Here is a 24,454-nt window from a genome sequence, read left to right as displayed (position 1 = left end):
CAGGACTGTGTGCAAGTCATGACATGGGAGGCACTTCATGGATGTTTTTGGGTTTTGAAGGAGCTGGTGTTAGCAATGACCAGAGAACTGCCTCTTCCCCTCATTGTTCTCTTCTCCCATTGTTGGTGTAATCTGAAATAGTACTGTATCTAAAGACTTATTTACACACAAGCAGTGAGTGACCTAGCTAAATTGGCCATAGTTCAATCCTTTCATTATAAATTAGATAAAAGGTTATTTCTGTGATACTCCTAGTTTGAACTGAGCATGTCCATAGGATTTGAGGCAAAAGAACACTGGTGTGAACTTGGTTGTTTGGGTTGCAGGTTATACCATGGCTATTTGGCGTTGACCAAATTAGACCAAGAGAGGAAAACCTGTCTTTCTAGTAACACCAGAACTTATATGTATATGCTTCCGTTGCAATTGCTTTCTACAGAGTTTATTTTAAAGCATTTTGAATGTCGAGGGGTGTTCTGGGGTTTTTGGGGTTTTTTTTTTGCTTAAACTAAAATTACAAGTTCACTTATATCTTTCTTGAGGTGCTTGTGCTTACAGTCTCAACTCTGTGGTGGTAATAAACATAATTAAAATGGAAGGAAAGATAAGGTGATCAAACTGACCCTGAGGAGGAGTGGGTTCTATATTTGAGGTCTTGCCTAAGTTGCTTAGTATAACAACTGAATTTTTCTAATTACCAGACCTTGTTGGCACAGTGGGGAAAATTTTCAAAAGTATCCAAAGCTGCACAGGCTAGTCTGCCTCTCTATGACGCCTTACTCATGAAACAGCCTTGAAGCTCCCCAGCCTTTGAGTATTGAGTTATATTCAATACCTGCCAGAGGGTATCTGGGTTTATCTTTGACTCTCACCTGGAATAAACCCCTCACTTATGTTAGTGAGACACCTTACAAATTTAATGTTTGTCTTTTTGATAGGTGATAGAAGAACTGTTGATGGTAAAAGAGCCACCTTCTGCCTTACTTGACTCCCATCAGTGTTTGCTGGGTGGGCTCAGACAAATCCTTTATCCTGGATCTCTGATTTCCCCAGCAAAAAGTAGAAACAGGCTGTCTCCCTCCATTTCTATATTCTCAACCTCTGCATGATCATTAGTATGATGTTCAGAGTGTACATACTTCTAAACAGTACTATCAAGCAGCTCTTTAAAAAAATGTGAGCAGAGGGTATTTTGCTCTTATGTATTGCACTTTGGGTACGGATTTTATGTAATGTAAAATATTTTATGATGATTAAGCACTGTTTTAAGCCTTTCATAAGGAGACTTCTCCTGTGGATTTTAGAAGGTGCAGTGAATTTGAAAGAGATGGTAAACTCTCTCCCCAAACACGTTTCTGCTTTGGAATATACTGGAAAAGTAACAAAATCTCCTCTGCGTGCTCTTTTACCCATTGGAACCCCTGTGCTTCTGGTATATGTCTGCTTCTTAACAAAAGAGAATTACTCCTCATTATTTTTATTGCTATTGATAAACCATGAAAGCTTTAAAACTGTTTTAATCCTATCTTGTATGTTTCTTAAGGGATTCTTTTTCTAAGCACTAAGCAGATACCCCTCTAAAAGTCTTGCATGATGGACTTGAATTGTCATCATAAGCTTTTGTTTAGCTTGCACAGCTATGACTGGCAATGGTAATGAGGCTGTTTGGGGAAAGAAAAAAAACACCAACGACCAAACCCAAAACCACCTTTACATTAAGCCTATTCAAATAAGTAATCACTTTGTCTTCATGGTTTGTTTCTATTAGTAAGACACACAAAGATGTGTGCTTTCTGGAGCCTGATGAATATATGCAGTCAATGACTCCGTCTTGCAAATGCTTTTTCTCTATGCTTCTTTTAGATGCTTCTTAGAGTATAAAAGAAATTATGAAATTAACAGTAGAGTTCAGTTTGACACCTAAACATAGATGGCTGAGCTCTCACTTGTTGGTGGCGAACCTCTGACACAGTCAGTGGAATGAAGGAAATGATTCATCTGAACAGCCATGAGATATTTGCTTGACAGTGGGCTGCATGCTCTCTATGCTCTATTTGCTATGGATTTCTTTCTCAAAAGTGGATCTCACCCAGGATCTTTGGGGAAAGAAAGAACATTTTATGTCTGCTTTACATTTTGCAACCAGGGGATATAATGGCCAATCTACACAGGCTGTCAGCATGATGTTCTCACCTGTTCAGCAGTTCCTGTCCATATGGAACCCCTTTCCAGCAGTCTTACCTGTGGCATTTGGGCATGTGGGTCCTTTTGTACTTTGGGCTTATTGTTAGCATGGCCTGCAGATCTGAGCTTGGGTTGCTTTTGCAGATGGTAAATGAAAAAACATGTGGATCATTATGATGCCAATAAAATCCCTATCCTTGCTTTTGTGATTGGGTTTTCAAAGCACTGTTTTGGTCTGAGTGCTGCTTTATGAGCAGCAGGTTGCCTTTTACCCAGCCCTCCGCTTACCATTTAAGACTGAAAGTATAGCTGCCAACTCATGTGTAATGAAAGGTTCCTAGCAGTGTGCCTGTGGTTGTTGCACCAAGCAGTTATTCCACTATCCCTTTCAAAGCTCTGCACTTTGGCCTGGGTTGGGCTGCATGAAAAGCCTGAGCATGCAGCCAGGCATCTGCTTGGCTCCTTGGAAAAAGGGGGGTCGGGGCAGAAGGAAATTGCTTTACCTATGAGAGGTACCTATCTAGTCACGTGTAGTGTCTGGTTCTGATGCAGGCAGGGAGCCTGAATTGCTGCACTCCTAAATAACAGTTCTTAAAAGCTAGTTTTCAAGCAGCACAAACATTGCAATTAGTTCTCAGCTGGGTTATAGCAAACTGCATATGTGAACTGCACCATAAAATGGTCTCTCCAAGCTCCATGTTTCTTCTTTCAAGCTAACATCAGCTATGACTATCCCAGCAGCCATGTGCAAACTTTTTTCCCTGGTTTTCCTAGAAGCCGGATCCTGGGCATATCTCTGGTATTTCCTCAGACTCTGGGCTTGTGTTACCACTTGTCTTGGAACTGCTTCCTCTCATTAGCTGCTAATCCCCAGCTCCCTATTAACTGCTCTCATAATAGGAGAGATGTATGATAATTCTGTTCTTTTTTTCTTTAAGTGCTTCTCTTTTCCAAAATATGTCTGGTCCGATTTTGGCTATTGAGGCCACTGCTGTGTATATATATTTATTTTTCTATTGGAGACTGCAATGACAATCTTTTTTTTAAAAAAAATAATAATTCAATCTCTCAGCAACTTCTTTATTATTAACAGCTTGGAGCCCTGTCAGGTGTTGGTGACCTAAGAGTCACAGAAAGAACAATGGCATGGATGGCATTCATCCATGTCTCTTCCTGTAGCGTAGCTGGAAGACCACTCACATAGTTTGAGGGGGATGTGTGTTCAGCCCTCCCGCATGTGGGAAGATTTCAGCCCACATCACAGGAGAGTGCAGCAGTCCCTATGGGGATGAGGTACCATCTTGAACTCTACTGACAGTCTTTTGTTCAGTATAAAGAACTGGGCATTTGATACAGCAGGACGTGCAAGCTACACTTACAGTGCTTCAGGAAGGAGCATTAATTACTAACACAGAAGGTAATCCTTGTCTCAGGATTAGACTGTTGCAGCAAGGTGGATTTGGGGTAGGATTTGAAGTTGGATCTCTGGTGTCTTGGGGTTGCTTTAGTGTTGAGCTATAAAGCAATCACAAATGAATCTTTGCCAAACTGTTCTACCTCATCAAGGTAGAAGACAGGTGATAGGCCACTTGTCTACTGAGATACCTGGGTCCTTCAGTGTCTACTTGCTTCTGCATTAAAAGAAAAAAAAAAAAAAAAAAAAGCAATCAGACAACAAAAACCCAAACCAGAGAAAAAAAAAAAAAACAACCAACCCCAAACAACTAACAACACCATCCCGCCCCTCCCCCCCCCCGCCCCCGGCTCCCCCAAACCTAAACCAAACAAAGTGCATTACATCAACAGAAGGTTTCAAGAGCCTCTTAGTGAGCTCTTAATTCAGTAAGCCGAAAAAACTACTCCTAGCAGTGTTTTGGGAATTTAGACATAGTTCTTTTCTAAACGTCACAGAATTTGAACTGACCCTATGATAGGTTTTACAAATTTCAGAAGTATATTTGCCAGATGCTAAATTATTTCCTCCACTTCAAAAGCAAGGCAGTTTTCAGCTTCGATGCTATTGTTCTTATTATCTCTATTGCTGTTGTGACCTTGGAAGTTCCAGGAAGCCGTGGGGTGCATGGTGATGATAGACCTTGCTGACTGCTAGACTCCTGTGAATGAGAGGACATAAGGGAGAAGGGATCTGGTTTGGGCTTGTATCCAATTATTATAACATATTTTTAGACTATTTTGTACTAAGGAAGTAAACACTTAATGCTGTGTAAAGGTTAGAGATAGACCCACCCATTCTTGGGAGTATGTACAGCTTGTCCTGAGTGACATCAGTGATAGATCTGTGTGTATATGCAATTTGGTGATTTATTACAGCATAATTTTGTGCCAAAGCTTATTAAGAAAGGTCTTGGGTTCTTTCAGGAAACTCTTATTTTATACAGAGCTTTTTCTCTTTACTGAATTTGTCCAGACCCAGTAAATCCATTTAAAGGAATATTTGCAATATGGGGTTCAGATCTAGTACTTAAGCTTTTCAGCTCTTTGCCTTGATTGCTTCTCTTTACTGTATGGGCCTTCTGGAAAGATACAAGTATCCTATGTTGAACTATTTTTGCTTATATTAAATGTATATTTTAGCTACCACAACAGTATTGTGAGTCTTACTGCTTTAAAAAATGATCTGTAAAAGCTATTCTTTTTCTATTAGTTATGTTTCTAAGACTTGTTCAATTAAAAAAAAACGACACCAGAAATCAAAAAAAATGCACACAATAAAAATGGAAGCTACTTTTGACACTTGTGGGTTTTATCACTCTTTTAACAGGTGTCACCCTGAATATAGAATAACATCCATGTGTGTCATACCTGTGCAAATACTAAAATGAAATCTCATCAACAAAGTAGATTTTCAGTGAAGCTCATATGACTGATGGAATTAAATCATAGACAATTTTTATATGTTCATAAAATTTATTTGCATGTCTTTTTAATAATTAAGCATATGGTTCAATATCAGTTATTTTTAACAACCTGGTAAAGTGCAGAGCTATTAGGCCGCAGCATTGGTTTAATCCCCAGAACAGAGTCCCAGTCGTAAAGGTTACCATTAACCGATACACTCCAGAAGAAATTGTGAACTCTAGAACTCTTCAGTTTGCATTTTGGAAGTGTCCATTTTTCTTAGAGATTGGTGAAAGTGAACTTCTGTCACCTGGTTTGCACCGTGAACAGTGCATTAGCAAAAGAAAAAGGAAAAAAAAAAAGCACTGTAATTCTCAGTAATATAAGGATAAGAGTATAAAGTAGGAGTAGAGATGTTCTTGTCTCTGAAATGGTCAGGTACAGATCTAGTTTTATGGCTGTATTGCCTCCTATGTGTTTGTAACTCATCATGGTAGACACAGAGCGAGAATAGTTCTGATCAACCTGTTCACGATGCATATCACTAATAGTAGGACGCCATATCTGGTACCTGAGCCTGTATTTTAAGGGCAATAGAGAAATGCTGGAGAGAATTTCCAGGAGGGCCACCAAAACTGTACACGGGTGGGAAAACAAACCTTACCGCAATGCTTAATGATGTTTTAATGTTTTTTTTAATCAAGAAAGTAATTGAATGGTGATCACTGAACATGCATGTGCACATAGGTCTTGCTGCAAGATTTTCAGTATTATAGATAAATACTGTAGTTGGAAATCAAACTTTTGACATAGTATCTCAGGTATTTTGAAGAGTAGTTAAAGCATTTCACAAATTCGTCTTTAAATTTTGTAGCTTTGATACAGCTTCTGCTTTGTGTCGGAAATGGTCTTGCCTGAGCAATTTGTATTAGTACCCTCTGGTGTTAAAGCTCTGAAAGCCCATTAGGGCTGGAGTGTTTCTTAAGCAGTCTCTACAGATATGATGATGCGGCAGCTTTAACGAAATACACCTTCTTTGTCACACAGCCTAGTACAAGACCATAATACAGATGAAGCTGTTTTAGTTGAGTCATTCTTGTCTCATGCCTCCCCTGTGGCTTTGACTTTCTGAGGAAATACTTTTTATGTTTTGTATCAGATTATCTTGCCTTTCTGTTGTTTGTGTTGCGACCTGATTGTTTTTGTTACGCTTCCTCAGAGCACTGTTAAGGTGTATGGATCCTATACTTGAGCAAATGCAGTTTTCTTTCAGAAGTTTCTTTCTGTAAATCCCCCTCAGTGCATTTGCTATTAAAACAGTTTGCCACAGCAGTTGAAGTTGTTAAGCATCTTCATCAAGCACGACAAGTCAAATGTGGGCCCATTATTTCTCTGTGCTCTCTGTATTAAAAGCTAGCAGCTTCTTCTTGTTGAATCATGTGGTAAATTTCCAAGAATTTTCAGCTAGTTGTGCAAAAACTTTGAATTGTGTGACAAATTTGAATGGGAGGAACATGTATCAAAAAAGGACTTAACCTAGTAAAATACACTGGACAGTTAATACTGCTGTAGAGGAGAACATGTGTTTACATCTCTATCGGTTTGACCATTTCTAAGAGAAAGATGGAGTGATTATCAGTCATGATGTCTTTGAAACTGTTAATAATAAACAATAATTTTAGGCATTGTCTAACTTGTCTAACTAGGCATTGTTCTGATTTAATGAATAACTGTAAATGATTCTGAAAATCTGTACTTGAATAATTTCCACTCTAATTCATCTTGCTGCTTTTTTAATAGAAACAGGCAGTTCCTTGGGCTGTTTGTCAACCTAGGGAAATTGAGAAAAATGCTTCTTAATTTCAAAGAAAAGCTAATTCTGTTTTGCTACTCGAAGCTACTTTATATGGTGTACTTGTTATAATTACATGCAGAGAAGGAACTGGACAGAGAAGTTGGATTTTAAAAAAGTAAAATGTAAATGCCATCTATCTTTGTTCCTCTCAGGTGGAAAGACATGACATGAATACCCTGAGTTTACCACTTAACATTCGCCGTGGAGGCTCCGACACCAACCTGAACTTTGATGTACCAGATGGGGTCCTGGAATTTCACAAAGTCAAACTCAGTGCAGATAGCTTGAAACAGAAAATCCTCAAGGTTACGGAACAAATCAAAGTTGAACAAACAGCTCGAGATGGGAATGTGGCTGAGTATTTGAAACTGGTAAACAGTGCAGACAAGCAACAGGCTGGGCGCATTAAACAAGTCTTTGAGAAAAAGAACCAGAAATCTGCCCACTCCATTGCCCAGCTGCAGAAGAAGTTGGAACAGTATCACAAAAAGCTCAAGGATATTGAACAAAATGGATCTTCCAAAACTACTAAGGATACATCCAAAGATAACCTGAAAGATATTCAGCATGGAAAGCCTCGTATCTCTGGACACGGAACAGAGAGCAGCAAGTCGGGTGTGCCAGGTGTATCTTTGACACCACCTGTCTTTGTTTTCAGCAAGTCTAGAGAGTTTGCAAACCTGATCCGAAACAAATTTGGTAGTGCAGACAACATTGCTCATCTCAAAAACACCTTGGATGAATTTCGGCCAGAAACGAGTTCTAGAACGTATGGGGGAAGTGCCACCATTGTTGCCAAACCAAAATACGTTAGTGATGATGAATGCTCAAGCGGAACCTCTGGCTCAGCAGATAGTAACGGGAATACTTCCTTTGGTCCTGCTGTGGCAAGTACCCTGGACAGTCAAGGAAAGCTTTCCATGATTTTGGAGGAACTAAGGGAAATCAAGGACACACAGTCCCAATTAGCTGATGATATCGAGAATTTAAAAACACAATTTAAAAGAGACTATGGCTTTATTTCTCAGATGTTACAAGAGGAAAGATATAGGTATTTTTTAAACTGTTTTCTTGAGATTATTTTTGAATTGGTATAGAAGCTATTTGGAAAGTGTAAATGTGGGTGTGTGCTTGTGCGTGTGATATTTCAGAAGCAAGAGGAAAATATAATTCCAATGAATATCTGGTACAAAAATGTTCCTTCCAGTAACTGAAAATATGTGTAGAACATTAATACTTTCTATCAGATGGTGTGGTAGGTCTTTGCCTTTTGTCGAAGGCTTGTCAGAAAATTCTCTCATCTGGCATACTGTATTATGTGAATATTACGTATAGGAGAAGCCAATTGTTTCATAACTGGTGGAAGGATTCTAATCTATTGTAACTTGAAAATGCTAATCAGTCTACAGTGTAGCAGAGCTGACTTACAGCTGATAAGTATACCCTTTAGTCCCAAGTGCCTTGTCCAAATAACTTCTCAGGCATATTGCTATTTTGTGGACACAATGTCACTTTGTACCTGGTGTAACACACAGCTGTGAAATGTTGGTTTAAGTACTGTAGCATCGTTTCCTCTTGCATTTGTTACTTGGCAATTAATTCCTTTATCATCCACTGTGGAAAGTGAGATATGCTCTACAGAGGGCTTGCACCTGCTCTACCTATTTTCCATTTGTCATATCGCTTGTTAAATTAAGTGTTGATTCTTGAAGTCTTTACTATGCTAATTGGCAAAAATTCAGTATGAAGTGCAATATTTAATGTTTCCCTTGTTCTTGAATTACATGGGGAGGCTGGATAGCAGGTGGTAACATGAGGGAGGAAAGAACAGAGCAAACGGCCTTCTGAACTCAGGACTTGGTTTCAAGAAAAGGCAGAGCAGCCTTTTCTGACAGCTCACTGCTATTAAGATCTCAAGCCTCCTGCCACTATTTCCACAGCTAGACTACTTTGCCTCCATCATTTCTGTGCCAGCTGCACAGAAATTGTTTGTGTGTTAAATCAAGTTACAAACCCACCAAAAATATTTCTGCTTTCCTGATGGTTTACTTGAACTGGTTTACCATGCAGAGACATGCCAGAACAGGCTGTACATGAATGGCAGCACCTCACAGTTGTGTTTGAGAGGGGATCCAGGGAACATATTTTTCCTTTCACTACTGGCGAGCTGTTAACTGGCTCAAGCTTACTTGTGAAACCATATCTTCTTGTCTAATTGAAGAGTGAGAATGGGAAAATGTGTGTTGGATACTCTGAGGCACTGTTTATAGTTCTTATAATTTGCCTATGATGTACAAATATTTGCTTTTTAACACCCACTGCCAGCAAGAAACACTAAAAAAAAAAGGCTTTCAGTTTGCTGAATAAATGCTTATGAAGAGTTTCCAAAGATTTTACTGATTTCACTATGTGCTCTCTAATGCCAGTCAGTCAAATCTATAGCACACTGAGAAATTACCATTTAAAATGTGTAATTGTTTTCATGATTTAACATTACTTGAATAGAAGGCACTAAATTTAGACCTTTTTTCCTAATAAGATACGAAAGATTGGAAGACCAGTTAAATGACCTGACCGACCTTCATCAACATGAAACAGCAAACTTGAAACAAGAGCTAGCCAGCATAGAGGAGAAAGTGGCGTATCAGGCGTATGAGCGGTCACGAGATGTTCAGGTACTTCTTTTTCACCTTGTCATAATCTCGTAACGTTTTGTAGAAATCTTGTACTATAAAACCCTTGCATCTTTCTGCATCTTTGTGTAAAAGGAACCTCTGGAAAGATTTAAGCCCATGTTTTGTCTATTTTAAGGTGAAAACCCGGCATGCTTTAAATCGATGACAGTCTCTATTTTAATAAATTCAGAATTTTATCTGCTGGAATTGATGATATAGACTATGCAGATTTGTGGATGAAGAATGTCCTGGTTTAGTTTCTTGCACCAGAGGAGGAAGGAATTGAATCTCCTTGTATTATGTAAAACGCCACTTCTGAAAATGTCCTAACAAACGTCTGGCTCAGACTTTCTCCAATAGGTAGTCATATCACTGGCAAGACTTATTATAATTTGAATTTAAGGTAAAAAGTAAGAACTCTAATTGATAAATGGACTTGTAGATTTGCCAGTTATAGTTTAAGAGGTTTAACTCAGTCACAACAGCCCATGTAATCAAAGCTGTAGCATACGTTCACCTCTGTGATCAGTTATAGTCATGTCTGGCTTCAATCAAAAGCCAGTAATAATATCTACAAGTTTGTTCTGACAGCATGTAGTTACATACTGTAATATTTATATACAATATAAGCATTGATATAATGCATAATATTTCTACCCAAAATCTGAGCAGGTGGTGAAAACATTAGTTTGCCTTACCTTGGGCTTAAATTCGCTAACAACTAAGTAATGCTCAAAGACTGTCTTCATATTGGCTCAGATGGTGGTGGGGGGAGGGGGGAAGAGGAAAAATAAAAAAACCAAAGCAAAACAAAAACCCAAACCGGAAAAAAACGCCACAACCAACCAACCCTGTCCTGTCCTGTCCACCCCTGTGCCCACATCTCTAAATGTAGAGAGCGCAGGCGGCAAGATGATCACACTGTTTCCTGATTGGTGTGAGACTTGGGAAACTCCTGGGAGCAGAGTGGGAAAGGGATGTTGCTGAATTGAAGCATATCACAGGTTGTTTTGTAGGTTTAAGGAGAGGTCTCTTATGCAGGACTCCTTTCTGGGATGGCATCTTGAGGATGTAAAAACTGAGCAAGAGCAGAATGGCTGTGAAACATTTGCTAACTCAATAGCAGAACTCTGGAGGGATGTCAGAGGCTTTTAAAACTCTTTGAAGTGCCGCGTTGATACAGCCTTGTTTCTTTTATCTCTGTACAGTTGGATCTGTTTAAACCTGTCTCTTTGTGGGGTTTTAGATAGGCTAAAACAGAGTAAAAGCATTTAAATTGTGGCTGGTTTAGGTAACAATGTAACTTGGGAGTACTCTGTCCGTAAGGGATGGGCAGATAGTTTTTAAAACACTTTCTCAGCTTCTCAAGCAGAACTGCAGGTATTGGACTTTTGCACCTGGACTTTCTTTAAAGCAGCACAAGAAAATTTGCAAATACCATACTGTCAGAGTGAAAGAAGGCCCAGGAAAGTTCTTTAGTGTGTAATGGAGAGCATGTATGAATCATAAGGGACTTTGTGCCACCCATTAAGAACTGTCTCCTATATTATTACTAATTCCTAGAACAGTGAAAGGAAGCAGCCTTTTGTAAGGTGCTGTGCCATATGCTTTGCACTGACATTGGTGCCTGGCTGGTCACATGGTAAGCCAGTTCTACTTGCCAGAACAACGGAGAACTGACCAGCAAAAGAAAGCTAATAACACTGTGCGCAGTGGTTTTGTTTGTTCTTCACGGAGGACTGGGTTGAATCGGCTTACTGTCTGATCAGGTGAACACCTGCCAGTGCAAGGAAAATGTTTAGAGTTTGAGATTGAGGAAAAAAGTAGGGATGCTGGAGCATGATTTTTCCCTTTTACACAGTGGTAAAAGGTTATGTCAACTTGATCAATCTTGTTAAATTATAGCTTTGCACTGTGTAACATAGCAATCCCCAAGTCCCAACTCCAGCAAAAAGTGGCATTTTTGGCAAGTAAGTGAAGCAGTTGGAAATTTTTCCATGTTTCACTTCGAAAGGGCTTAAGCATGGGGTTAGTGACTTAGGAAGTGTTTTACTCAAAAGACCATTTTTAGTCCACCCTCAAGCAGAAGAGAAAGGTCTGCTTTCTTTAGAACAAAATGTGAAGTGGAATATATCGTGTGAGAGAGAGAATCCCATAAAAGCATCACCACTGTCTCTGCTGCCAACTTGGAGTACGGATTGATGAGCCGTCACACTACAGAAGGAAAAGGCAATCTGTTACTGAAGGCCCGAGCCCTGTACTGTACCATGGGTGGCTTTGAGAGAAAAAGTAACATAGACCAGAGAGGGTGGTGTAAACCAAATGCTACATGTTGCAAAGTAGATTTAATTAGTATCACAGCAGGCTTGTACTGCCCTGATATTTTCTATAGTATATATGAAGAAACTAACTATGATGTTGTTCTAATGCACTGCAAGTTGCCACGGCAACAGCTTTCCCAGTACTTTATCTCATCAGTATATGCAGGAAACATTTTATGTTGTGAACACTATGAGTTATGATACTTCTTCTCAAGCATGAAAAATGTAAAAACTACATTTTGGACAGTGTTGTCAGACTAGATTATGCTTGAGCAGGCAGTGATACAAAAACACACGCAGATATGTATGTGCACTTATTTTTTAAAAAGTTGGTGGCTTATTCAAATTTTAGGAGTCTATAATAAATTATACTTCTAATCTAGCTGATGGATGGCTCTGCAGCCAGAATGGGAGGAGTGCTTTATGGAAATATAGCTGCCCTAATTCTTATTTTCTGTCTCCAGGAAGCCTTAGAATCATGCCAGACCCGGGTTTCAAAGCTGGAGCTTCATCAGCAAGAACAGCAAGCACAGCAGTCTGAAACAGTTAATGCCAAAGTGCTCCTGGGGAAATGTATAAATGTTATCCTGGCCTTCATGACTGTCATCTTAGTATGCGTTTCTACTATTGCAAAGTTCATTGCTCCTATGATGAAGAGCCGTTTTCATATCATCTGCACTTTTTTCGCAGTGACGCTGCTGGCAATATTTTGTAAGAACTGGGATCATATAATTTGTGCCATAGAAAGGATGATTATACCAAGATAAAGCTTCTAGTCTAGCTGCTTTCTTTGTCCCTTTTTTATTTTTCTTTTTTCCTTTCCCTCCTTGTTTTTAAGTGCTCTGTGTATACAAATCATTTTTTGTCAGTTTAAATGTGCAAACTGGATGGAGAAGACCACAAAGACTCTTGGGCTGCAAGGTATAAATACAACCACGTATACTTGTTGGCAGTCAGTTGCCTGTTCAATTCAATTGTGTGTAATTGTCTGTGTCTGTGATGAACTGCTTGCTTATGTCAGTCTTCTGCCTTAATACAATGGTTTTTCCACTTTACAAACACACACCCACAAAAGATGGTATGATGCTCTGAAAGGGATCCAAGCAACTCCCGTGTCAGGTGTGCATTTTACTAGACTGGAGTGCAAAGAGTGTAATCGGGCAGGAGTGGACCATAATGTGTATCAGTCCTGTTAGACTAATTAGTTTCCTCTCTAAATCCAACTAGAATAAGAAGCCAAATTATACAGTCGTATGTATTGATAGCTCTTGATTCTAAATTAATGGGTATCTGTATACGGGATTTCTAGTTTTCAGGACCAGCAAAACTTGATGCTTCTGCTAGTAACCTTTTGCACAGAGAGTTTATTGTTTGTAAATTAGACCGGTAATTATTGACCATAGTTTGTGGTTGTTCTATCCTGGCACTGTTCCTTATCACATTTGGGAAGTTCATAAATGTGGCATAAGACTTCCAAACAGGAACTGAATTGAACGGCTGGATCTCCAGGCCACTTTGTAAAGGAGCAAAGTAGTAAGTAACTGGTGGGTAAGTTGTCATGCAGACCAAAGCACGCGCTTGCTTCAAGCCCTGCAAACTGCGAGGGGAAAGAAGTACACAGAAAAGCAACATTTAGGTTAGCCTTTGTTAGCACTGAATTGTTGGGGTGCTCGGAATGCAGAGCAGACAGGTGGTGGGACTCTGGGTACAGTGGATTTCTTCCCTGTGTCAGATTAAGGAATGTGGAAGGAGTGTGAGTGAGCAGCTTCTGAGGGGAGCAGGGAGTTAAACTTCTGTAAATATACACACACAGTGCAGGCTTTCCTGACAAACATTCCTGAAAATAATATATTAGCGTACAGTACTAGGAGACAAGGTTGGGTTTTTTTTCTTACTGGAATTTATTTTGCTTGGTTTAAAAATCGCAAAAAAAAATTCCCTGAAATCTACTTGTCTTTCAGCCATGATGAACAAGATCTTAAAAACCCCCAAAGCCAAGATAAACCACCACAATCATAATTATTCTTCACTGTCCGTTAAATGGAAAGACAGTTTCTCCAGTTATTTGATGTTCAGTGTTACTTATTTAGAAAATAATTGTCATGACAGATTTTCTTTTCAGTTGCTGTATCTGTTATGCTGGTTTTATGGGATTGGGGGGTGGGGAATTACTCAGTGTGTGTATTTCTTTTTAATCAAGTGCAATAGTTGGTGTAGAAATTCAGAAGACCTCATTCAGAAGAAAGGGAGTGGGGAAGGGGAGGCAGGGGAAGAATTCTGATATTTTACCATGATAGGATTAACAGTGAATATAGTTACTTTTTGTGGCTTCAGGGAATGAAGGGCAGAATTAACTGCATAAATAATTATATGACTCAGCATTTATAAAATTAAAACAATTTAATAATCGTTAAAGAGTTCTTTATATGTGCTACATCTTTGAACGGAGAGATCTGGAGGGATTGTGCTGGCTTGCAGGCACCAGAAATTGATCACATCAGGCATGTTATCCTAACCCAGCCCTGCCCCATCTTCAGAGGAAGGTGGAGTGTACAACGTAAGTCCTGCTGAGAGGGATATGACTTTTTAAAGCCCAGACTTACCGATTTGTTTATCCCTGGCTGTGTCAAGAATTACTATATAGATACATTCTTCTTTTCCTTAATATTTGGGGTTTGGGTTTTTTTCGTCTTCGTGTTTTCCTCTGTACTCCTGGTATCCCCTGAAGAAGGGAAGTAGTACTAAGTATAAAACTTTTCTGTCTTGATTTCTGTATGTGCTCCTGTTGCTGTTCGGTCCAGGGAGACCTTTTTTCTCATGTGTCTCAACCCATTTTGGTACTTATATGCAACAGGCCTTCACCCCCACGTTCCAAGTGCCTGTCCTTAGCCTCAGCCAGCTAATAAACTGCAGGGATTGCTTCCACCAATGCAGCTCATAAACTTATCTCCACAGGAAAGTCCCTTCCACAACGTTAATGAGGTTAAAAGGAAAAAAACAGCTTTTTCCTGGCATTTACATCACAAGAAAGGGTTTCCTTTGGTTTGTTTTTATGCCCTTTTGATGTGTCCTGAGATCCTCTTGGTCTTTTCCACTGTTTTCATATAACTTGTTCTGATCTTCATTTTTGAAAAGGCGTATGATGTCTTTTTATAGTCTGTACTTTCCATTTTGTTAGTCAGTGAGTGTGCTTCTATTCAGTGTCCTCTCCTTTCTGAAATCTTTTCCTGAATTCCACCATCCATTTTACTAATCATCTCTATGACCCTCCCCCGCCATTTCCATAGGCCACAAGATTAATACATCCATTAAAAAAAAGAAAAAGTCCTGGTACTGATCCTCAGAAAGCTGTGACTCTTCATGGTGTTTTCTTGCCATCTTTATTACAACCTCCATTCTTCTGTGGTTTGCACAGCCACCTTCTGGGTTGGCCACTTAAGGAAAACACTTTGTCTAGCATTTTGTTAAATGGGTTCAGAAGGATACATGTGCAAGAAAGGAATACCATGTGTTCATCATTTTTATGTAAGAAAAACTTTGCCTGTTGTGTAGTTATATGTTTAAAGAGAAGATCCTCCCAGTGCTAGTGTATGTAGTTAAAAATGTAATGTCAAGTAGTCTTGGGGTCAGGCAGGAAAAAGTTTAGTCACTTTTCTTATAACAAAGGAAGCTGGTATGGTATGACCTGGGGATGTGAAGGCTTCTGCTCCAAGGGCATCCTGTTACAATTCTGGAAGATTACCTCAGCGCAAAATGAGGGCAGAACATAAAATCAGTGGGCTTGTGAAAGATTACTTGCTGTCTTGATAAACTCTGTCTGGGTCCAAATTGGAAAGACCAAAAAGGTCTTGCCTTTCCATATTGGCTTTATATCTGGCAGAGGACACAGTAAAAGCTGTAAAGGCTGCATAATGTTAGTCGTGCAGATTAAAACAACCCTAATTGGTACATGGGCATAGCACTTCTATAGGTTATTTTCCCAGCTGAATGTAAATCACTGGAGGATGTGACATGCACCAAGAAATTAAAAAAAAAAAAATTAAAATGTGAAGGGCAAAAGCCTGCTTTCAGGTGCAACTGCTATAGTTTTACAGGGAGTAAGGCTGCAGTGCCAGGAGCTCTCCCAAGCAGAGGGCCACCCAAAGGGGAGGGAGGTCTCGCCTCCTGCCTTTGCCCTTCCATCTCTTACCTCGTGCTGACACTGGTGTGTGGTGCAGTCTTCCATGTGCCATGTTCGCTCACTAGGCTGGAAGAAATACCTAGCAAGAGCGGTGGAAAGCTTTCCAGATCTAGAGACTTAGAGGGCTGATGGGATGGTCTTGCGAGTGTGAAGCGGGGACGGAAAGAGAGAGGAGCCTTTTTCTTTCTTGCTGCCCCTGAAACTGCACTCTGGGCAGCCTCCCTGCAGAATGGTGGGGCAGCTTCAGCATAGAGAGGTTCTTCCTTACTTGTTCACAGGGAACAAGATAGAAACAGCACCAGGATGTGGCCGGCTGTGTCTGTGTCTAGATCAAGAGCAAGCTGATGGCTGAGCTAGCCAGGGCTGATGCCTGTGCCACTAACTTCGGTATCAGTATCACTTCCACTGCTTGGGCTGGAATAATATGAGTGTTTGTATGTGGCCTGCAGTCAGAGTTCTGCTTGCCATGAAAGCATGCCTAGGCCATCCCAAATGGTTGCAAGACTTCTCTTAATGAGAACTTTGTGCAGCTTCTTGATCGATTAACCATATTCTGTCAGGATACCATTTGCTTTTATGTTCTCATACCACATGCTAGACATTTGTAGTATGCTCCTTATGCTTACTCATCATGAGCCTCTAAAACACTCCTACTCAACAAAAAGTTGCCAGACAGCGTCTTTTCTGCTTGGTGTTGCCTGGAGTCAGTTATTTCACTTCACTTTGACAGTAGTTCTCCAACCGAAAAGACCTTCAGTTAGTTGTTAATATCTGTTCTATAGGCTTCTGGCAGTTTTTCACTCAGAGCTTTCTGGAGATTTAGTTTCTTATGAAAATTAGCACAATCCTACTGATCTCTCCCGTTTCAGCATTCAGGTCTAAATTAGGTTTCCTCTAAAACTTGTATAATGGATCCCTCCACTAGCTTCAACTATAACTCTATTGTTGTTGAACTGATTAGTCATTGACAGCACTGAATGAGGCCCAGTTTAAATTCCTTCTCCTTTCAGCTTTATGTTATGTGCGGTGGTGCAACTTCTCATTTAACTGCACTCCTGAGGTGTCCACTTGTTCTGAATTCTTAGAGAAGCACTATCAATTCTGACTGCTTTTCAGTTTAATATCAAAATATTTGTGTTATGCAGGACCATCATGCATAGTTCCAATATCTGCACTACATGAAAGATATTTACATACTGATGGTTTTCTTTGAACAAATCATGACTGCTTATCTGGGGAATAGAAATTCAATAGATGAAGGCAATTTTCTGTAGGAAGGATATGTGATCCCCTGACTAGAAGTTGAAGCTAGACAAATCCAGTGTAAGCATGAGCTTCAGGTTTGTAATCATAAGGGTTGCAAGCTAAATGTTAGCTGCTGAAGAACACAAGTACTCCAACATTTGAAGTGAAAGTTGAATGCTGCTGTTCGAAGAGGAATTGGTTCAGGCTTAAGTTTGGTACAAAGTCAACTGAATAATCACAGGCAGTGCCTTCTGGAGTTAAAATCAATGCACAGGAAATTATTCGGAAAAATAACAAACCAAACCACAGAAGCTTGTGGTTCATTTAGGTGGTATGGAAACCAAGCCCTTTTCCACTGTGATATAGACAACTTACTTCTGGATTCAATGGTACAACAGAAGGTAAACACAGATTAATGTAATTAAACACTTTAATTTGGATAGCAGAATTTAATCACTTCTGAAAGTCCATCTAGGAATAGCAATCAGGCAAGTTTATTCCCTTTTTTTTTAATCAAGCAAATATTTATCTGGGTTTTTTTTCATTTACCATCATGCCAGAATGTGACCTTTAATTAATTATATTGCTTCCCTTTAAAATGCAAAAGATTATGAAAGGCTTGTTTTCAGATAAAGTTTGAATGGTGTCTCTGATGCTGAGTAGGATCCACCAGAAAGAATGAGACAATTTTGTATTACAGCAGTGAAAGACTGAGAAAAGTTTAATTTTAGTTTATGGACTTGCTTATTTTCCCTGAAAAAGCAAACTGAGATGATGCTGTGTATATATATATAAAGACTGCATGAGGACTAATCAAGCTGTCTCATACGGCTGATTTGCTGTATGTTTAGCATATTAAGTTGTGTTGTTGTTGGAAAGTTTTGCACAAAGCCACCTTTCCTTTTTACCCATGGGACCTGGGTCTGGTAGTATCAATTGTCTGGTTTTATTGACTAAAGTTAATTGTCTCACTATGTGATCTACAATGTTTCTCATACCATTTTCATTTTGTACAGCACTGTGGAAAGATGAAATTACGAAGATGTAATTTTTGTATATTTTGCTGTGTAGTCATGACTGCCTCTAAGGTGCCATTAACATTTTTTAAAATAAAAATATTTGCAATTATTTGATGATGAACATTGTTTCCTAAACTTACTGTCTCATTATTCAAACCCTTAGCAGTAATTCTTTGTCAGTAACAAAGTTATTCAATTGGCAGCGACAAAGCTATTCAACTGAGTGTAAGCCCCAGTGTCGTGGTTTAACCCCAGCTGGTAACGAAGTACCACGCAGCCGCTCACTCACTCCCCTGCTGGTGGGATGATGGAAGAATTGGAAAAGTGAGAAAACTCGTGGATTGAGATCAAGACAGTTTAACAGGTAAAGCAAAAGCCGCGCACACAAGCAAAGCAAGGAATTCATTCACCGCTTCCCATGGGCAGGCAGGGGTTCAGCCATCCCCAGGGAAGCAGGGCTCCTTCATGTGTAACAGTTACTTGGGAAGACAAATGCCATCACTGCAAATGTTCCCCACTTCCTCCTTCTTCCCCTGGCTTTACATGCTGAGCATGACATCATATGGTATGGAATATCCCTTTGGCCAATTCTGTTCAGTTGTCCTGGCTGTGCCCCCTCCCAGTTCCCCGTGCCCCTCCAGCCCTCTCCCTGGCAGGGCCCGAGAAACTGAAAAGTTCTTGACTGAGTGTAAACATCACCCAGCAGCAACCAAAGCCATCAGTGTGCCATCAGTATCTCACACCAAATCCAAAGCACAGCACTGCGCCAGCTAATAAGAAGAAAATTAACTCTATTCCAGCTGAAACCAGGACAGCCAGCTTAAAATACTGATGAAACTAAGCATTCTGCTCTGCCACAGTTTTGACCAAAACTGGTAATTTAATTATTCACAAGCTTATGACATGATAAAATTGCAGACATGAGGGATCATCATTGCTCTTCTCCAGAGCTTGTGTGAGCATGCTATGCAAATGTCATACTATTGTGCCAAGCAGTTGGATTTGCTTTGGATTATTTCTTTGGAAAACCAAATTAGAAATCTAAGCTGAGTTTTTACTTTATTGTCAGAAATCTTGGTCATGTCTCCCAAAAAAGTAATAGTGACATGCCTAATAGTTAACATAGCTGACATAAAGCAAAACATTTGCATTTATTTTTCACAAAGCAGAGGTCTTGTCAGCTGGCTCCAGTAGCCATTGGGAATTATGTTATTTTTATATGAAAACCAGAGTAGAAACAGCATGGTAACAGCATGCAACTTTGCAATCATGCTGTACTTCCTATTTCTTCCTATCTGAGGAAATGGCATATAGCAACTCCCACGTCACCTGCAGACTTTCCAAGGTCTTGTCATGCTGAGTTTCAAGTGGTTGCCTGGAACTCAGCCTATATTAAGACTGACTCTATTCACAAACAGCAGGTTCCGCCTCCCAGCTGCTGACGACTTTTGCCCACTTCTGCCAGGGGCTGAATGACCCCTGCTAACACACTGGCAAACTAGGCGTGAAAAAAGGCATCTCTTCCATCATCAGTTCTCAGAGTTGCTCATAGTTCTGACTTTGAAGAGTGCATCACGTACCTGGTAACTGGTTTAGCACCCAAAGATAGAAAGATGAAGAGGAAAATACAACAGTGCTGTTTAGCTTTGCACAGAAAGAAAAATGTCACTCATAGCCTAGTAGCAGTCACAATGCAGCATTAGTCATCACCGGATGAGACAAATCGTCCTCACCATTAGGTATCTCTAATACCTCTGAGAACTAAAGTTGGGTGAATGTGCCAGGAACTAGCTGAAGGTTAGTTTAGAAGGTTAACCCAAGACTTAATCTGTTACTACACTGCAACTCATTCTGCAACACCAAAACCTACTCTGAAGTAGCTAGTTCAGATGCTGCCAGCAGTGCAGTTTAGAGTTGGTGATAAATGCTTCCTGAACGCGTGTGCTGTTGCTCTGCCTGCACTACTGTGGAGTAAAGCAATCAAGTGGCAGGTGCTGCCTCCCATAGCAACTAGCAGAGAGTTGATGTAATTAAAAGAGGAAATTTCCACACTGTATCCTCCTCAGTTCCTGTTTGGACCACAGACTTAGGGGGCAACTCATTAGTTTTGTGAAGTTACCTAGTGGATCAATGCTGTGTTACCTTTTATGTGCAGCCTACCAGATCCAGACAGAAGTGAAGCAGGGAGGCTGAACTACCCTGCCTTAGGACAAGCTGGAAGCTGGCTGGTGGCAAGCTGCTGAAAGAAGCACTGGCACGCTTTTGACAGAAGCTTTAGGAACCGAACTCACATTTGATGCAGTCATGATCCCTTCAGTTGGTGAGTGTGTGGTTCTACCCATCCATGTGTGTAAATTTGGAAAAAGCCTTTAGTTAGTGTGGCTAGAATGGAGTCAATTTAATGGAAATGAAAGCACAGCCCAGACTGAAGCCTGTAACACAGGAGGACAATATACATGAACGTGCTACCTCCTTGTAGCCCAATAAATTCCTGTCACAGTATAACCCAGCTGGCAACTAAGTACCATGCAGCTGCTCACTCACTCCCCGCCCTGGTGGGATGGGGAGAACTGGAAAAAGGTAAAACCCCATGGTTTGAGGTAAAAACATTGAAATAAAGGAAAACATAATACTACTAATAATAATTGTAATGAAAAGGAAAATAACAAAAATAGAAAGAGAAATAAAACTCAAGAAAAAACCCACAAATGAAGCACAATATAATTGCTCACCATCCTCTGACTGATGCCCAGCCAGTTCCTGTGCAGCAATCCACGCTGCCCCAGCCAACTGCCCCCTCATATACTGAGCATGACATTATATAGTAACAGAATATCCCTTTGGCCAGTTTGGGTCAGCTGTCCTGGCTGCCAGCCTCTTCTGCCTCTCCAGCCTTCATGCTGGCATGGCTTAAGAAGCTCATAAGTCCTTGACTTAATATGAACACTACTTAGCAACAACTAAACATCAGTGTCTTATCAACATTATTTTCATACTAAATCCAAAACACAGCATTGTACTAGCTACTAGGAAGAAAATCAACTATCCCAGCTAAAACCAGGACAATTCTCCCTGTATTTTGCTGTTGAGTAGCATTTTAATGAGTTTGTACTGGCCTGGGAAACATCCTTTTTCCTCATAGCCACAGAAACACAGTTAAAGGGGAAGGATGCAGAAGATCAGTACTTACAAGCATGAGATACTCCATGCACATGCTGCAGCCCTGCTTCGCTGGGGATGGCTGAACCCCTGCCTGCCCATGGGAAGTGGTGAATGAATTCCTCGTTTGCTTTGCTTGCGTGTGCGGCTTTTGCTTTACCTGTTAAACTGTCTTGATCTCAATCCACGAGTTTTCTCATTTTTACTCTTCCAATTCTTCCCCCCATCCCACCAGCAGGGAAGTGAGTGAGTGGCTGCATGGGGCTTAGTTGCCAGCTGGGGTTAAACCATGACAGGCATTAAAAAATTACAAGTAATTTTGCAATGCCCAAAATACTATTTTTCTCAGGCAAGCTGCGCACAACAATGTATGGTTTTATCTCTCCACCACAAATAGCACACTACTCAGTCACAGACACCTCTGCCATATGAGATGATGAAACTATTTGGATGCTTTCAGGTTCTGCTGACTCAGAGGCTGAACAGAGCTTGTACTCCCAACACTAATTTCCCACTTGGCGTCTATCCTGCTAGGTTGGATTCAGGTCAAGGTGACATAAACTAAGCATGGATTAAACTACAGGTATGTCCAGCAGCATGTCTGAGTAAAAGCAAAACCCTTCTCTAAAGATATGGCACTGGGCTACAGGAGCTTGTGGATTTATCTAATCTAGCAACTATATTCAGATTGCTCAACTGAGGCAGCATGGAAGTCTAAACGAGCCTTCAAACTCATCAAGACATTTTCTGACCATACTTACACAATATCTTCTTCCAAAGAGTGTATCTGCAAAAAGCATAGAAATATTTTCCTGGGCTTTTCCACGTATTATTCAGCTCTTTGCATGTTGCTTTCTTTGTGTGAGGATGAACCTTGCTGCCCTGTGAAATGCTGATCTACCCGGAACTAATCTAAGATGACATTAAAGAGACATAAGTAATCCCTAATACTGTTAACCAAAACCCTTGAGGTCTCTAAATGGTATCTCTTTATTACTTTTACTTGAGCCCCACAGTGAATTTAGCGTAACTTAGAGAGACTTTACTTCTTTGTAAAATAAACCACTGAGATCTGTAGCTGCATAAATTTCTATTTCTACAAAAAAACTGTGCTGTGGGAGATGTTTTAAAAAGGGGAATTTGCCACTGTTGGGAGAATCCAACATATTATAAGGGTATTATACCTGCTTCTTTTAAGTACTGACTGAATTAGAAGAGTAAGACTGACATAAACAAAGAGAAAATAAACAAACAAACCCCAATGTATTTCCCCTCACTCCTCAACAGGAGGGCTTCTTTTCAGATTTACTTCTCTCTCACTGTTTTAATTTGTCTTGTAATATTTATAGTCTACATTTTCTAGCCGTTTGTTCCTCTTGCTCTCTCAGCTCATCTCTTGATTGACCCTCTTCTCTCTTCTCCCTCTGCTGTGTCCGTAAGTCCCACACACCTGCTTTCTACTCCTCCTTCCTTCAGCAAGCTCCTCCTTGTGCCTTTGAACTCCATCTTGCCTCTTGATTTTTCTCTTTCCTTCTACTCTACAAGATTCCCAGGTCAAGCCCATCTGAGTCACTGCAGCAGCTCTATTTTTAAAGCAAGAAGAGGTAGGAGCAGGTTTTCAGCACTGCTTCTCACATTGCTGTGAGACAGGATGAGAGACGGTCACTGTGATGAAGAGCATCATTACCACCCATACTTCAAAAATGCTATCAGGTGATTAACTAGAATTACATGACTCAGTGGGCCTTGGATGGAAATAAATGCCATTTTTTGATGAATGTGAACAACATGGAAGCAAAAATAAATTAACACGATTTCCACCATCTTGAGTCATCCTCTTAGAACAAGATTCTACCTTGGAAATGATTACACAAAAATTGCACCATTATCCAACATATTAGCTGGCAAAAGACACCCAACCCTGTCAGTTGATTTTTCGTTAACTAAATAACTTTGAATATTGTAACTTTTTTGCTATGTTCTCCGCAGTACTCACACTGAGCTAGATTCTTGACATCATGTTTCTCGTGTAAATTAATTGTTTTCCAACAGATAACAGCTGTGTAATCCTGATGTTAACACTAATAGAACCAAAGAAAGAATCTGGGCCGTGCTACCATTCCTGTTAATGAAGCTGTACAAGGGAGGAAGACTTCTGTTTAACCTCAGTTAGCATTAATATTTGTAGAGCTGATAGTAGGAGAAGTAATTTAAAAATTAGCAAGTTTGATATAGAAAACAAGAGAGGCACACAACTTCATAATACTGTTTGTAAAGATTTTTTGCATTGTAAAGCTGTGTAGAACTACGGCACTTCCCCACCCCCCCTTCCCCACCAAAATCTGTTTTGCACCGGAATTAAATTTCAGTTCATTTTGGAAGGTGAACTTTAACTTGCTGTAATGTTACTTATTTCAGTATAGATATATACACTGGTAGAGATTGAATACTGTTGGTATTTTATTTCTAATATTGCAAATGTATTGACCACAAGCACAAGATACACATAAAACTGTACAGCAACATCAGTTCCCAGTCAGACTTCCAGTGAAGTACTAAACTCTTGTCAATGTAGTGATGGAAGTGGCTGTAATACATTTTAGACACCCTCATATTAACTGAGCTTAGAACCACCTCTAGGGGAGCTAACTGTTACTGTAATCTCCAGATCTGTATAAAACTGCTGGCAATTTTAACATGTGGCTTTTTTCCTCAGGGATGTGCATGTCGTCAGTAATATCCATCTTCTAAAACACTAACTGAAAAAAAAAATATAATCCCTATTAAAGGATTAATCTTATTAGGGGACTGTCAATACCGGTCCAGATGATTGGTCTCCTACTTTAGTCAAAGAGATTTTAGAGAGAAATTGAGGAAGTTTATAAGAAGATCCTGTTCACAGTATTTCAGCTGCTCTTACAAGCTGATTTCTGTCAGAAAACAGTACCGCTGAATAC

General features: G+C 40.0%; 1 protein-coding gene across 7 annotated transcripts in view; it reads left to right on the top strand.

The window, feature by feature from the left end:
- Nucleotides 1-18,455, top strand: part of TMCC3 (transmembrane and coiled-coil domain family 3) — a 148,173-nt gene extending 129,718 nt beyond the window's left edge. For all 7 annotated transcript variants that reach the window (XM_080392612.1, XM_080392613.1, XM_080392614.1 and 4 more), the window contains 3 exons: nt 7,051-7,949; nt 9,438-9,573; nt 12,359-18,455. In XM_080392612.1, the coding sequence (XP_080248738.1) occupies nt 7,051-7,949; nt 9,438-9,573; nt 12,359-12,661 (1,338 nt within the window). In that variant the 3' untranslated portion in view covers nt 12,662-18,455. The remainder of the gene's footprint in view (nt 1-7,050; nt 7,950-9,437; nt 9,574-12,358) is intronic.
- Nucleotides 18,456-24,454: the final 5,999 nt, after the last annotated feature.

This window comes from Falco punctatus (genome assembly GCF_963210335.1).
Source record: "Falco punctatus genome assembly, chromosome: 6".
Classification (NCBI taxonomy): domain Eukaryota; kingdom Metazoa; phylum Chordata; class Aves; order Falconiformes; family Falconidae; genus Falco; species Falco punctatus.
This window is presented reverse-complemented; position numbering and strand designations above follow the sequence as displayed.